At 43.7% G+C, this 15,149-nt stretch overlaps 1 protein-coding gene across 1 annotated transcript in view; it reads right to left on the bottom strand.

Moving 5' to 3' along the window:
- Positions 1-15,149, bottom strand: part of PRKCH (protein kinase C eta) — a 205,183-nt gene that overhangs the window by 52,158 nt on the left and 137,876 nt on the right. Inside the window, exons 10-11 of the mRNA XM_011386242.2 lie at positions 10,075-10,079; positions 5,896-6,050 (exon numbers count right to left, since the gene is read on the bottom strand). Coding sequence (XP_011384544.1) covers positions 5,896-6,050; positions 10,075-10,079 — 160 coding nt within the window. The remainder of the gene's footprint in view (positions 1-5,895; positions 6,051-10,074; positions 10,080-15,149) is intronic.

Genomic DNA, 15,149 nt, shown 5'->3' on the forward strand with positions numbered 1-15,149 from the left:
CCTAGATCTCCTGGGCTCATAATCTCTCTTAGCTAATGGTACCATCATCCACTAAACCTTCTAAACACCTGGGAACGATCCCAGGTTTCTTCTTCACTCCCTGGATCTATCCAGTCACTAAGTACTATTCTACTTAGTGTCTGTTCTACTTGATAGTATTCATCTTAGGCTAAGTGGTCATCCTCTGTGCTCCTATAATATCCTGGGCATACTCCAATTTAGAACCCATCTGCCATTACTTATCTATGAGCCATCTCTCCTACCCCACAGAAAGAACCTTAAAGGGAAGACACCACATCTACTCCTTTTGTATACCTCTTAAGATAAGTGGGAGTTCAGAAGATACATTCTGAGCTCAACTGCATTTCCTCATTGAAATGGAGTGAACAGTATTAAATGCCTCCAGACGTCTTGATTAGCTCTTCATGTCAGCAGTAAGTTGAAAACTGAAAAATTTTCTAATGGTGATTTTTTTTTTTTTCTGGAGATGGAAAACAAATTGCAAGCGAGCCATCCTAAGAAAGCATCCATTCTGAGAAGCAATTTACTGTCTGAATGTTTCTGACCTGAATTACCTCATCTTAAAGGAGAACTTGGCACTAGTTAACTCTTGGAAGTCTCATCTGGCTCTAATATTTTATAATTCCATTGTTGAAGATAAATACATAGAATCGGACACAAGGAACTCACTGTGAATGAATGGCTCCCCAGGGATTAGCAACATGACAAGCTGTACCTAACTTTTAAATAAATTATTTACAAGGAGTACCTAATAAAATCTTGAAGCCAACAGATGACAGTCAACACTCTAGGATAATGAAATGCCAATTGCGGGAAGATATGCTTCCTAGTCTCCAAATATGCTAGCCTTCTTTAAAAGCCCTTGAACTTGCCATGCTTCCTCCTGACACTGGGCACCTGCAGTTGCTATTCCTTATCGTGAATGTTCTTTCCTTCTCTTCACTGGTTACCTCAGCTTAATAATCATGATAAAACTGAATCACTATTAGAAGTTTTCATTCACTGCAATACATTCCTCTTCTTTGTAGCACTGGTCACAGTTCGAAGTTTCTATTGGTATGATTATTGAATTGATGTCTTTCTCTCTCACTAGACCATACTCCCCACAAGGGAGCATTTCTGTTTTTCCTCATTATCGCATCCATATCCTTGGCAGAGTTGATGCTAAATAAACTTTTGTAAAATATCTCCAAAGGTTGCGTGAGGGAAGAGAAAAGTAGCCAATGAATTTCACTTGGGGGGAAATATCGAGCTATTCTAATAAGTGTCTGAGATGTCCATCACACCCTTGAAAAAGGATCTTAGGAGTCAAGGTGACAGTGGCAAAATAGGCACCGAATGAGGCTACCATCTGACAGATCAAGCATGACACGCTAAGTTGGGAGACAGGAATATGACTAAAAAGTTCCCAGTTCCAGTAACAATCTTGGGTAAGGGCTCACAGTCAGCATCTCATGGGAAAGTGACTAACGTACTGAGATCCCCATGGTTAGCATTTCCTGAGGAAACAAGGACTATGTGAAAATAACAAATGACAATCTGTATCTGTCCTTGCAGCCAGCCAATCAAGAAAGAGCAGGCCCTCTTCTCGGAGGAGGAGGAATGACCTTCTCAGGTGGCAAAAGGAAAACCGAGCTCCTAAATTTGACTTTCATCTTTATCTAAAAAGAAGACTTTTCCTACTGGAATGAGCAGAATAGATAGAACTGAATCCCAATACAGGTGAAGTAACAGTAAGAGTTCAATATTCCAGGCTCAAAAGAAATGCATTCAAGGACTCTGAAAGTCTGCTGAGAAGAAACAGTAATAAGAAAGGTCCCAGGAGATGGGAATCAGACAGATGTCGCCACAGTTTTCGAGAAGGGGAGAGGAAGATATCAGAGAGCAATGATGCAAGCATGTGATATTTATCACTGATCCAACACACAAACTGATTTGGAAACAGACGACTTGTCAATTTAGACATGAAAGCGATGCTCAAAGAGGCGGCGGCCTCACTGGGGCCTCTCCGAGCAAAGCTATGCTCAGCTCACTTCAAATCATACAGGTATGGAGTCAGCAAGACACCTGATAGTTTCTTATGATATCCGTGAGAAACAAGAGTCAGATGACATTAGAAATTGGTATATTCATGCAGATCCAGCTAACTTAATAGATCTTATCTGAGAAAGATATTGCTAATCTTTCCAAATTCTGAATTAGAAAAAAGGTGAAATTAGGTGGAGTTGTCTTCTCTATTTGAGGAAAAATCAAAGGTGATTTTCTTTAAAAGTTACTGTGCTCATAAGTATATGAGTACAACATGTCAGGTCTGAGAGTCTGCCTCTGTGGGCCAGTTCCACATCTGGAAAATGGGACAGAAAATTACCACTGTAAGTACTTGGAGCTTTAGGACTAAATATTGATTATCATGCGTCCAAGAACCCAGCATGCCAAGAACTGTGTACAGCACCAAATGGTCAGACTCATGAGTTGGAAATTACGTGTTGAAGTGTGCTGTGTGTTCAAGTGTAACATGGTAAGGAAGAATCAAAATTTAAACTATTTGCCTGTAAATTCTTCCTCACTCAACATATTTTAGATACATTCCACGTTTTGTCAAAAACAGCAAATCCAACGTTTGCTTGCTGGCTTCAGGAGTTTGGGGCAGAATTCCCCTTGAATATAGCTTACGAAACATAATAGGAATGGCACCTGTCATTCTAGAGAGCAGGTAAAATGGGATGCATGCTCCTTTGTTTCCCTAATTTTTCTGTAGGGTCTGACTTTAGAAAAAGTCAATGTCCATGTAAATTATTCATGAGCCCTATCTGGGCTCTCAATCAGCCAACAAGCCCAGGACAAAGGAATGAATAGTCTTTTTTTCCTTCAGCAAAGTGGCTCATTGACTGCTTACTTCACAGCTTTCTTATTCTGGTCTCTGGCCCTTGGCAGGCTCCAGACCTTCCAACCAAAGGCAATGGGGAGACCCTTCTCTTGCTGTATCTCCCAGAAACTGGGCTTCTGTTTTTCCATGAAATGCAAATGAACACACTGAGAATCAGGGTCAGAATACAACCAGAAGAGCAGAGAAATGTAACTGGTCTTTCTCTTCTCTCACAAGGCACAGTCTGGCTCAGAGAGAGAAGTCATGTCAGAGGTAGCCTAAGGTACTACCTTCTAAAGTCCTATTGGACAATGACTTGCAGGTGGTACCATCTTTATAATCTGCTAGAAAATAAACACCTTTCCTTAAAAAAATTTCCCAAAGAAACAAACAACAACAACACTATTTGGATAGGTCAGAGACATCGTCTAGAAAGATCACTTAAGCTCTGATAAAGGCCATCCTGGGACATGTATAATGAATGAGGCTGTCAGATGCTCCCAAGTTTCTCACTGTGCACTTTAGATCAAATTCACACCCTCTGTGACCCAAATGTGCCCTTTACTGTGTGCGAATTCCAAGGACCTGGCTTTCAAAGGCTTATCCTTAAGACTCTGCTCTTAGGCCAGTACCCTGAATGAAATTAAATTATCCTGTGAAATAAATCCACAGGCTAAAAATAGCATTTGAATCTATCTTAACTAAATGTATTCCCTTCAAAGTCAGCCATAGCAGTTAGAGCTTGCACATGGGATTCAGGTCTAAGAGTAAATTAAAAAAATTTCTCAGAACTGAACTACAGATACCAAGAATTGAAATCAAACTTATCAAGATGTGGACTGGATGCTGCTGCACCAGAAACTACACTGGGTTAAGGTCCATCCTTCGTATTTCAAGACAAATGAAACATGCAGATTGAGGCAGCTGTGTCCTGCAGAAGAAAGCAAGCTCGCTGCCATAAAGCAATGTTACGTGGTGCTCAAGTAAAATCTCTGAGATTCAAGAAAACAAGTTTAGACCTTACTGCTTTTTCCCCACTACTGTGGTCTGAATGTTGTGTCCCCTTAAAATTCACATGTTGAAATTTAACCCCCAAAGATGATGGCATTAGGAAGTGAGCCTTTGAGAGGTGCTTAGATCATGAGGGTAGAGCCCTCATGAATAGAATGAGTGCCTTTATAAAAGATGCTCCAGAAAGATCCCTAGCTCCTTCTGCCATATAAGGACACAGGAAAAAGATGGCCGTCACCAGATACCTAATTAAGGCTAATATGTTAATCTTGGGCTTCCAGCCCCTGGAACCATGAGAAGTAAATTTCTGTTGTTTATAAGCCACCCAGTCTGTGGTACTTTGTTATATAGCACTCTGAATGGGCTAAGACACCACTCTGTCTCATTTTCATGCCCTGTCACCAGAAGGGATATATGAAGCCCATGCTTTAGTGGTACCCTACATCTCTCCTGAGGAGACTGTGTAGCCCAGTGGTTAAAAACATAGCTTGAATTCTAGCTTCACTACCAGTGAGTATGTTGGTTATTAAGGCATTCTAAGACACAGTTATTCATCTAAATAACACAAATAATATTATTGGTACATAAGCATCAGAGACTGTATCAGCAACCACCACCAACTATGCACTCACTGGGCAGAATGCTGAGTCAGGGACAATTACATTGTAGAGCCTCCAGGAAAACATCACAGCCGAGTTAAGAAAGCTCGCAGGACAGGCTGTCTAAAGCAACCTGGGCCAGCTCTATGACTTAAGAACGAGTTTCGATTCCTGATTCCCTTCAAGAGGGTGACTCCCGCTGCTGGCCATCCAGCCTGGCTCCCAGCTCTGCACTTCTTCTCTACCTCACGCCTGGGGCCATGACAAAAGGGCTACATCTAGGTGATGTTTCAGGGCTCTGCAGTGAGAATCAACTGGAAGACATTTTTGTAGAGTACCCATTTTCCTCCTTTACTTCCCCACTTTCTCACGTCAGCCAGTCCTGCCACAATCTTTACTAGTCTCACCCTCTCTTCTTGTTTTGACTTCTGGGGTATTTAGGAATTGCTGTTTTTAAAGCTCTCTTACACTTTAATAATGATGTCAATTCTGTCAGGAGCTCACAAAAGGAAAAGCATTTAGCAAGGCTAATAAACAGCAAATTTGAATCAGGAAATTCTTTATGTCAACATTCACGTTCCACTATAAAAGAATTCTTCTCAAAGGACAGCAAGAATTGCATCTCAAAAGGAAATAAAGAGTATATGTGGCAACTAAGTTACAATGATTTGAAGAGAACACATAACAGGGAAAATAGGAAAATTTAAGAGTAACAATCGTCTAATACTCTATTATGCTTCCCATCCTACCTAACCTTCTGTCTGACTAAAGTTTCATCTGACAGCTCTTGAGCTCTGAGGCCAACAATAACAATCAGATTTCAAGCCCTCTCAGCATATGGTATATTGTACTCTAAAGATTGTGTGTCATTAAATGGAATCATATACTACTTGGGAGGGGGCTACTACTGAGAAATACCGTCAAGTGGGACACTGCTCATTGACAGCTCATCCCTTAGATCCTCGGCTGGTGAGCCCCGGCCCCATCCGACTGTGATTCTTGCTACAACTTAGAGCAACAGTCATCCACACCCTTCAGTTTAGGTATGGATTCTCGAAGTGGAATGATCACTTCCAACATTAAAACAGAAAAAAAGAGCAACAACATGTTCAGCACCTTGCAGGGTTTGGCTATGACAGGCTCTCAAGCAAACCCCAGCTGAGCGGATCCACGAATAGTCTCTTCCCAGCCCGTCAACGTCAACACCACATGGGGCAAGTTTTAGTTTGCAGGCAATGTTGATCACTATGTTATTCATTTATTCTAATGGACACTCAAATCTTTGTGAATTTAATTCCCAAAAGATTTCCATTTACTATCATGAGAAACGGGAGGCTGGATGAAGCCAGGAGAGCGAACAGGGGCTGAATTATGAGAGGGGCTACAAGCAATACTCACCGGTAGATGATGCCTTTCTCGTGTAGGAACATGAGTGCTGAAATGATTTCTGCAGCATAGAAACGAGCGCGTGCTTCATCAAAACGGCGAGACTTCTGAATGTGAAACATCAAGTCACCCCCATTCACAAATTCCATCACGAAAAACAGACGATCCTGGATACAAACATAAGAGAGGATCCAACGTGGTATAGCAATCAGCCTAGAGTCCAACCAGCACCGCATTACCGTGGGTGGTGGCATGGGGAGCAGAAGGTGTCAAATGGAGGAACTCAGCGAGACATCCTGATGAGGGGCTGAGCAAAGCAAGATGGGTCGGTGGAATCAGACCCCTGGGAAGAGCAGGGGAATAATACCCAGATCGCCTTTAGTCCCACATAGCCTTGAATTTCTACATTAAATAAAAAGTGGAGGAGGTGTCAGAAGCCTTTGGTTCTAGTTCTAGCTCTGCACCTTAAATGCCACGTGACCTTACGTTTACTTCTTCTAGACATTCACCATTAGTAAAGTGAGGAGGCTGATGCTATCCCTACCCACATTAGAGGTTTTTATAAAGTGGAAGAGAGCAACATAAATCGAAAGGTACATGCCTTTCACCTGGAACATGCAGGGTTAATCACAGAAAGGGATCACACCTGGGCAGAGAACAGTCACAGAAAAAGGAGAACGCTTTGGACAAATCAGCCAAAGGCAGTCTAATGACAGCCTCGGAAATCCCATTCAGCCCATCAGAAGATTTCTGGGTCAGGAGAGGAAACATAAAGACAAGGAGATGCCATCTCCGCCAGAGGAACTCTCAACCCAGCAGGTGAAACAGGCTCTTAAAAAAATCGCCGACGCAGCGTATTAACTACTGTGCAAGCGGTGTGGAAAAGCACTGTGAAATTGAGACTGCTTAGTGACAAATGTTTAGGTCTCAATTAAAAAGTGACATCGCCAAGATTGACAGTGTAAAACACTTTGTTTCAGGAACCTCTAAGACAACGGATTTTCTCACTCCTTCCCACTGACATGTATGAGGCCCAGGTTAGCCAGGTGTTAAATCAGATGCTGGGAACCCAACAGAGAGTAGACAGGCATAAGACAGACACAGCCTCTACCCACAGAGTCTGGTGTGGGAGACACACATTACTTAAGAAAAAAAAAAAAAAAAACAAAGGTCATGTAAATAAGCCCATTTACAAATTCTGGTGAATCCTGTGAAGAAAAAGTGGAGGAAGCAATGGGATCTGGCCATCGGCCTGGGGGTCAGGGGAGGTGTCTGAGTGAGTGACATGTAAACTAAGGCCCGTAGGATGAGTGCAACCAGGGCTAATGATCAGCCTTTTCTGAGGAAGGAGGGAGGGTGGGATGTTATTTTGTAAGGAAATTGGTATTTTACCAATTCACAGAGGAGGTTTATACAAAGAACCCATCTTTATTTGCGGTTATAAGTGCCAACAGCTTTGCTCTGAGTGTCATCACGCAGTCACAGCTGAGCGATAAACAAAGATCGTGTGTGCTCTTGCTCACCTCTCTCTTCACCACCAGTTTAATCGGGCCCATCCCGATCAGAAGGCACTACAACTTGGCACCTCCTGTTCCTGATTTTAAGACCTTAATTGGAAGGGGGAAAAAAAAAATCCCCTGTATCTATAAAACATCTCTCTCTGACAAGCAGCGGCAAGAATTTCAGAGTGAAGAAGGAGTAGCAAAATTTACACACACAAAAACAAAAACCAAACAGCAACACAACAACTCTTCAGGTTAGACCACGTAAGATAACAGCAAACAAAGTACAACAAGCTGTCTAAGCTAATGGCCTTCCTTTGAGGGTGACTGACACGTGGAGGGGCAGAGTTGGGTGAAACAAGCTTGGATTAGCAATGGTGCTCTGCATTTTCTACACAGAAAGGACTCCGGCGGAATGAGAGGGTTAGCGGTGGGTTGGGGTTGAGGGTAAACATGCAGTAGAGACACGTCTAAGAGCTGCGTCCGCACAGGAAGTTGTATGCCAATGCTGTGTTCATTTGGAGGTGTGGCCAAGGGGTCCCAAAGAAGACTCAGGTGATAAAGCCACCTCGAACCACTCCATGGCAAGTAGGTCGGTCTTAGACATTTTTGTTAACCAGCCTGTTCACCTTCTTCATGGCTGTGACTGACGGTCACATGAATTCCAGTAGCTTGAAATACCTAATTACAGGAACTGGGTCAGTAGGTAAGAGTTCTTTAGGCTGTTGGAATTCAGTGTACTTGGCAAGAGTTGCTATGGCAGAAGGAATCAAAAAGATGAGGGCATTCCAAGGGAAACTTTGTCCACTTCTAGTGTCCTACCTCAAGTCTGAAAAGCCAGACCCTGGGCTAAACTCCAGTCTGGGGGCGGAAACACTGCCTTCTAATCCTGCTCAAGCCCCTCTTTCTCGGCCCCACCCCCAACTCTGGAGGCAGATTCTCAGATAATGAAGGATGAGGAGCTGGGAGGCACGTGCATCTGTGATGCACAGCAAGGAGGTCATAAGCTTTAGAACTGTGAAAATATGAGTTTCTTTTCATTCGGTCTCATTTCTAACCTGTCTGGCACCACCTAGAACACTGGGGACAACTCCCATCTCTTGGGGTACATAGAACTCTTGAAGCAAGCAGGAAGGGAAAACCAGCCAGCAGAGAGACACAATACTTAACGAAAAGTAATGGCCCATCCTATCAAAGACCTAAAATAATGTCACAAGGTAGAAAAATAAAAACCTGTTTATCAACTATCAGAATACTTTTGCTGTGAGGAGACCCTCTGCTCAAACTTACTTCTCTTCACCTTATTTAAAATGTCTGCAGAGGCGGTTAAAATTCGGCAGCAATTTCTCTAAGATTTCTTTTGCGGAGGAAGAGATAAATGACAAAGTCTTTAGCATTGAGCAAAGAAGATCCATCATCATTAGGTGGTGGTGGTAGGGACAAGGGAGGTGAGGGAAGCGAGGAAGGGGTCATCATTAGCAATAGTATTTCATTAAGCACGTCCTCAGGTGAGGAGTCTAGAAAGGATGCAGTAAACAGCAGTGGCTGCTGCTGCTGGTGGCCATGATGGTGAATGTTTTCAGTTAAGAAACAAGATCATAAATGTGAATCATTTCAGTTCTAGCCAAAGACGCAAATATGCACAGAAAGGACAAAAAAATACCTATGTAGTATCAGAAGTCAGCTTTCAGTTGTGAGATCTAGGATGACATTTACTCTTTACTCTTTTCAGTATCTCTGAGGATTTCCAAAAGTGTGAATTACATGTATAGTTACGATGTAGGGAAGAGGCATGAGAACTAAATGTTAAATGGAGCTGTATTCAGAGCCTGCTAAGTGCTTGCCAGAAACCTACAGAACAAAGGAAGATTCCTGCTGGGATTACTAACAAACTATTTACTCATACCCCAAAGGGAAAATAGAGTCTTTAAGTCATAAACTACACAAAATAAACCCAACCATTCACTCCCTGCGGCTAAACCAGAGCACCAATAAAACAAAGGCAGGGATTGCTAGCATGCCTTTAACACTGCATACCCACACCATCCAAGGAAAACAGGTAAACAAAGTCTTTAAACCGTAATTCATAGAAACCAAGAATGATATATAAACCGAATGAATTCCCAGACAACTCAGGGTCCCTCTCAGTGTCTCTTGTCGGTCTGTCCGTCTGTCTCCCACTCTCATTCTCTGTCTCTGAGAGGAGACTGCGCTCTGTCTGTGGCGTGTTATTCCTTCTCTAATAGACTTTTGTTTCTAACTCTGGTCGTGCACTTGAATTCTTTCCTGTGCACAGTCAAGCCCCCTCACCCTTTCTCTCTCAGTGCAAGACTTGAGTCCTCTCACGGGGTTTGCTCCATCTTGCATCAGTTAGAAACAAAGCAAAGTCACATGGGCTTCCTCCATATTTTTCTAATTTTCATCTGGAAGATGAGAGATGGGACATTGAAAAGGTACAGTCTGAGCCTGTCTTAGACAGCAGCCATTAGGCAGGGGGAGGAGGAAAGCAGCTGTGGAGAGAGGGGCCTTCGCACCCCTCACTGCCCACTAAAGGCCACTACTAACTACCTTCTCCCTTTATGGCCTTTCTAACCCCTAAAATAACCAGGCCATCAGGCTTGTTGGAACAACATCCAAAATGAGACCCACCTGGCTCTGGTTTGGGGTCCCAGGGTTCCACTGGGAATACAGGGTCTGAATTCTGGAATGGAGGCTTTCAGAGACCTTTACACTTCCTTGAAGGTTAAGAAGGAATGTTTTCTGAGCACATGCCATGCCAGGCCCTGGGTGGGGACCAAGTATTGTAAATTGAATGGGACCCCACGCCTGCTCTCAGGAAGCTCACAGACATGTAGAGAGAGCACATCACCTCAGTGTGCTAAGTGCAGTGAAAGGGCACAGAGGGTGTCATGCGGACACAGAGCAGGGGCATCTGAGCAGCCTGGAGTAGGATTTGAGGAAGGCTTCTAAGAGGAGCCAATTCCCGAGCTTGAAGGATGAGGAAGCATGAGTCAGTCAAGAGTAGGTATGGAGAGGGGAGGGATCAAGGAGAATGAACAGCTGAGGTGTCCCGTGTGAGGCAGGAGGTAGTGACTGCAAAGGTAGACATTCCCAAGTGCTGAGGCTGCTGAGTGTGGGGCATCACTGTAACACATGCTGCTACTTTCATAGCAAGTATTAGTAGGAAAAGCAAAAGGCTAGTTAGGGTGCTTCCTTTCACCCCATTCCTTGGTCACCCACAGCTGAGAAATGCAGGTCTCGGTCCTACTCATATACAGGACCTATATATATATATACAGGATCCTATTAGTCTCAACCACAAGCAGAGGCCCAGCGTCTCAGCTAAATCAGATGGCGGCTATGGGGCTTGGCTCGAAAACGACACCTGTAAGTGTTGGAACCTTCCTGTCACACACAATAAAACAACATCAGCTACAAAAACTGCAAATAAGTGCCACTCTGATGACACGAATTCCCTCAACCTGAAGGAAACCTTTCACACGCAGCAAACGCCCTTTACAAAGCAGAGACCTGAATTTGAAGTCCTGAGAGGAGGAGGAAGATAATCTCCACCTTCCCTTCTGCCCTCCATCTGTGCTATTTCAGAACTGGCCTCTCTGCTGACTTGGTGAATGCTAAGTCATACTTCACACACTGTGCTGTGAAGCGGCTAGAGGAAGCACGTCTGGGTTCCTGTGTTTAGGGGGGTGGGCAGCATGGATGGAGGTTGCCGTGAGTCACTTTGGGGGCAGGGGAGAGCTTCCAAATCCCACCCCGGGCAGCATCAGCACAGACAGCTGCTTCTGTATGTAAGCCTGTGTAGACAGTCATTCCGGTTTTTCTAAAGTCCAGTTTCCTAGAGTCTGAGCCTGGACACCTGCCCAGCTTTCCCAGAGGCCCCTGGCTCCTCTGAGGTCAATTCTGTCCTAACCTTCCTGGTAGGAAACTAAGGTCCCAGAGACAGGTTTAACCACAGTTCTAAAGCCAAGTGGCCCAGCCCTTGGTCTGCCCCTCCCTCCTCTTTTTTGTCCCTGATTCAACCAACCACAAATACAAGTCTTTAAGACAGGTGAAGAACACCTGGGGGAATAAAAGCAACTCCTTTGTCCCACGCCCTGCTGGTGAGTTACAAGAGACCAAGGAGCTGGTGCCTGGTTAATAATAGAATTCCTGTCATCACCTGCCTGGCTCCATTAACCCGCGACAACCTGGGCCAAGTCTGCCCTGGCTGTTACCAATTCGGGGCTGTTACTTCCCCAGGCCTGATAGTGGCTGTGAGTATAAGCCATATGTGTTCCCTAAAGCCTCTCAAAAGGGTTGTTGTTTAGGATGTAAAACTGATGGGTAATTGCATGAAGAAAAGTTCAAGGCAAAACAGCTGGGTTGATGAAAGTGCTACGCTAAGGTGGTGCCTGTGACAAGATGATATCACCTCAGGAGGGTGACTGTGGCGTGAGCATGAGCTAGGGTCAGTGTGGTAGACCCTTGGGGGTGTCTGTTCAGCTCACTGATCCCTTTCTCAGAGAACGGCCCTGGCATGGTCATGTGGGTAAATGCTGGACATCCTGCAAATGGCTGGCGGGATCAAGCTGGGCCTCCCACAGTCTCCCAGAAAATTGGAACTGAGATGGAGAGGTTTTACTCTAGGTTGTGCTGTGTGTGCAATATGAGGAAACAAGCATTAGGGAGCTGAGGCTGCCTTTGTGGTGTGAATATGTGAAATGTCTGGGTATATCAGAGTGGTAATAGCCCAGATGGATGGACAGATGGACAAGGGAGAAGAACAAAGGAAAACACAGAGTGAGGCAAAGACAAGAGGTCAGGGAGCACAGCGAGCCCAGAAGGAAAACCTGGGTTTCTCGTGTCTTTCAACTTCAGATCCCTGGAGAAGCCCGGCCGATTTCTGCCCTCGGGTTCCCTGATACACCTCCTTTATCTCTGAATCTTTATTTTTATTTCTCCCTTTTTTATAGGATCTTGGTTAAGCTGCTTTCTGTTACTTGCTACCAGGAGAATTTTAACTGAAACACACCAATATATAAGGGGTGGGAGGTTTCCTTATTTACAAATCTGGGGTAATAACGTTTATAACCACAGAGATCGTGTGAGGATTAAACCAGGAGCAAAGTGCCTCCCACAGCACCAGGCCCAGAAAAGAATCTCGACTAAGAGAAGCTATTGTATTACTATATCACACAGAGGGGCTAAGCTAACTTTAGGAGACCTTGACCCTAGCACCCAAGGGTGTTACCAAGGAGAAGCACAGGGCAGGGGTGAGGGCCGTGGGCTCTGCAGCTAGGATGCCTGAGAGGAAAAAACGGCTCATGCTGTGCTGTACTTATTTTCTCTCTCAAAATTCTCAGCTACCAAATGGGGATAATAAGATGGCTGAACTCACAGGTGTGTGAGGATAGAATGACTTAAGCTAAGAATTTCCGACAATGCCCATTCCAGATATTATTATTGAACTATTATTATTATCCTCATTATCATCCCACCTCTACTGTCACTTCAGCAGCTGCTGTGGCCACCTGCTCCTAGAACTCTGGCCCCTTGCAGGGAGCTGCACCATACTCGGTCATGAGTTGCCCACTGTGGAGGGAGAGTTGGTGCCTCATTCGTGAAGTCTGCAGACTGGCAAGTAAACAGGAATGAAACAGCAGCCAAAACAGCAGCTGCAGCAGCTCCTTGACTCAGTGTGGGCCTGGGACCTAGAGGGTTCGAGGATGCCTAGGCCGGCTGCTGAGGTTGGGGGGCATTTCCGGATGCCATGGTCATGACTTTGATCTGGTAAAGAGGACTTCTCTTTCTGAGAAGTTAAAATTAAGCAAAGGGTTACAAAACTAGATTTGGTAACCAAAACACGTTAATCAAAGTTTCAGTTCCAGTAGGTTTTCTAATTTTCTATTATCAGATGATAATTCATTCTCTACTTTTACAAAGCAAATATGCTCTCCTATAGAGTTTACAAAGCAAATATGCTCTCCTATAGACTGCAAGCATATTACAGTGAGACTTTTTGTAGTAGCTATTCTCTTCTATAAAGTTGATTTCTTCTTCTCAACAAAATGAGAGAGATTTTCTGTTTAAAGCAAGAATCCGTAGTCTCTATGATCTACAGATATAAATTTTATTTGAAGATATACTACAATGAAGATGCAGATTACTTTTTGGAAACAAGGCAAAGACGAGAAACAAGACCGAAAGTTAATGGCTAATTTACTTATTGCTTTAAAGCAATGTGGAGCTGGGAGCCACATCTAGACTTATTTGCCCAACTTCTAAAAATTGCTTTGGAATTATTTCTAAATGAACAGCACATTAACTCTGTATCAAAAGCTGCAGAGTGCTATTGACCGGCTGTGGACAAGGAAAAGGAAACCTCCAGAAACAGCACTGTGTTGCATTTCTCATAAGTGCCCCTCGCTTATAATTTTTCTCCGGCGAAGACATCTACGAGGGTGAACAGGAAGTTCAAATCAACAGGAAACAGTCACTGACGTCAAAGAAGTCACAGTGGAAAAGCATCCCCATGAGGAAATCTGATTGCACCATGCCTGAACTGCAAACAACTTGAATTTAACCACATTAAGAATGATTACAAAGTCTTTAAGGGAGAAACAAGGAGATAGAATCTAACGGCTTTTTCTCTTTATTTTTTTGACTAATCATTTTGCGTAGCCCAGAAGGTATCAGAAGTTAATTCAATCACCCATCAATCCCTCTGTCAAGCCCATGGGCATGATACAGCCTGCCTGAGCTCAAACACTAGTCTTTGGGAAGGAGAACTATGTCTCCAATATAATAATAAGCCTTAGGAACTTGCATTTCAACCCTGGAGGAACACACAGCTCTTTTCCAAGACCAACTGTTTTGCTGGTAAACTGGACACACTATGGCCATCTCTTGTAATGAAACTCGGCAAAGCTTACTGGCATATATACCAGACTAGGGAAAAATGAGGTAATCTAACTTGCAGTTCAACACATGATGAAGCATCTGGGCCAGGGTGTTCTTAAAGCATAAATGAGCAGAAAACATCTGATTGGGGATACAGCAAAGTCAGAGCACACGTCCTCCCTCCCTGGTGGAGCCCCTTTGGCATCCCTGGTCCACACACATCTTGCCCAGTATCGCTGTGCTGGGCTGCACTGGTTTGGTGCACTTGGTATCGTTTTCTATGGAGGACCTGAAACCTTTGAAGGCAGAGCCCAGATGTTAAATTACGTATCTCTAACACCACCAAGCATAGGACCTGGACCTCAGTGAGGGTTAATAAACCCTTCAGAAACTAATATGGCAGGAGGCCATTTTGGTTTCCTGATACAATTTAAACTAGAACATTAGAAAAGCTGGAACGAACTGCCAAGATTAGTTTTATCCATCTACTTTATGTAAGTAAAGTGCAAAAAAGTGAAGGTACCTTGTCTGTGGTTAAAACAGTTTGTGGAAAAATTCAGGAAGAGAAGTGGGTCAGCTTGATGCCATTTCACTTCCCTTTATTTATAAAGTTTTGTTTTTTCTCTGTTTATAAAAGTAATTATATGTTTGTAGTTCAAATGTAATTATATAGTGCATACATGAAAAATGAAGGAAAAATAAATGAAATCGCCTATTATCTTGACACCCAGAGACAGAAGTCCAAATGCAAGGGGAAACAAAACTATTTATGGCTTGTAGCATCCAAAGAACTGGAGATTTCAGGGCAAATAAATTTCCAAGGTGATTTTAACTAGAATTTATTTTCCCCTTGTGTCCTACTTA

Source organism: Pteropus vampyrus, unplaced genomic scaffold (assembly GCF_000151845.1).
Source record: "Pteropus vampyrus isolate Shadow unplaced genomic scaffold, Pvam_2.0 Scaffold15, whole genome shotgun sequence".
NCBI classification, from domain to species: Eukaryota; Metazoa; Chordata; class Mammalia; order Chiroptera; family Pteropodidae; genus Pteropus; species Pteropus vampyrus.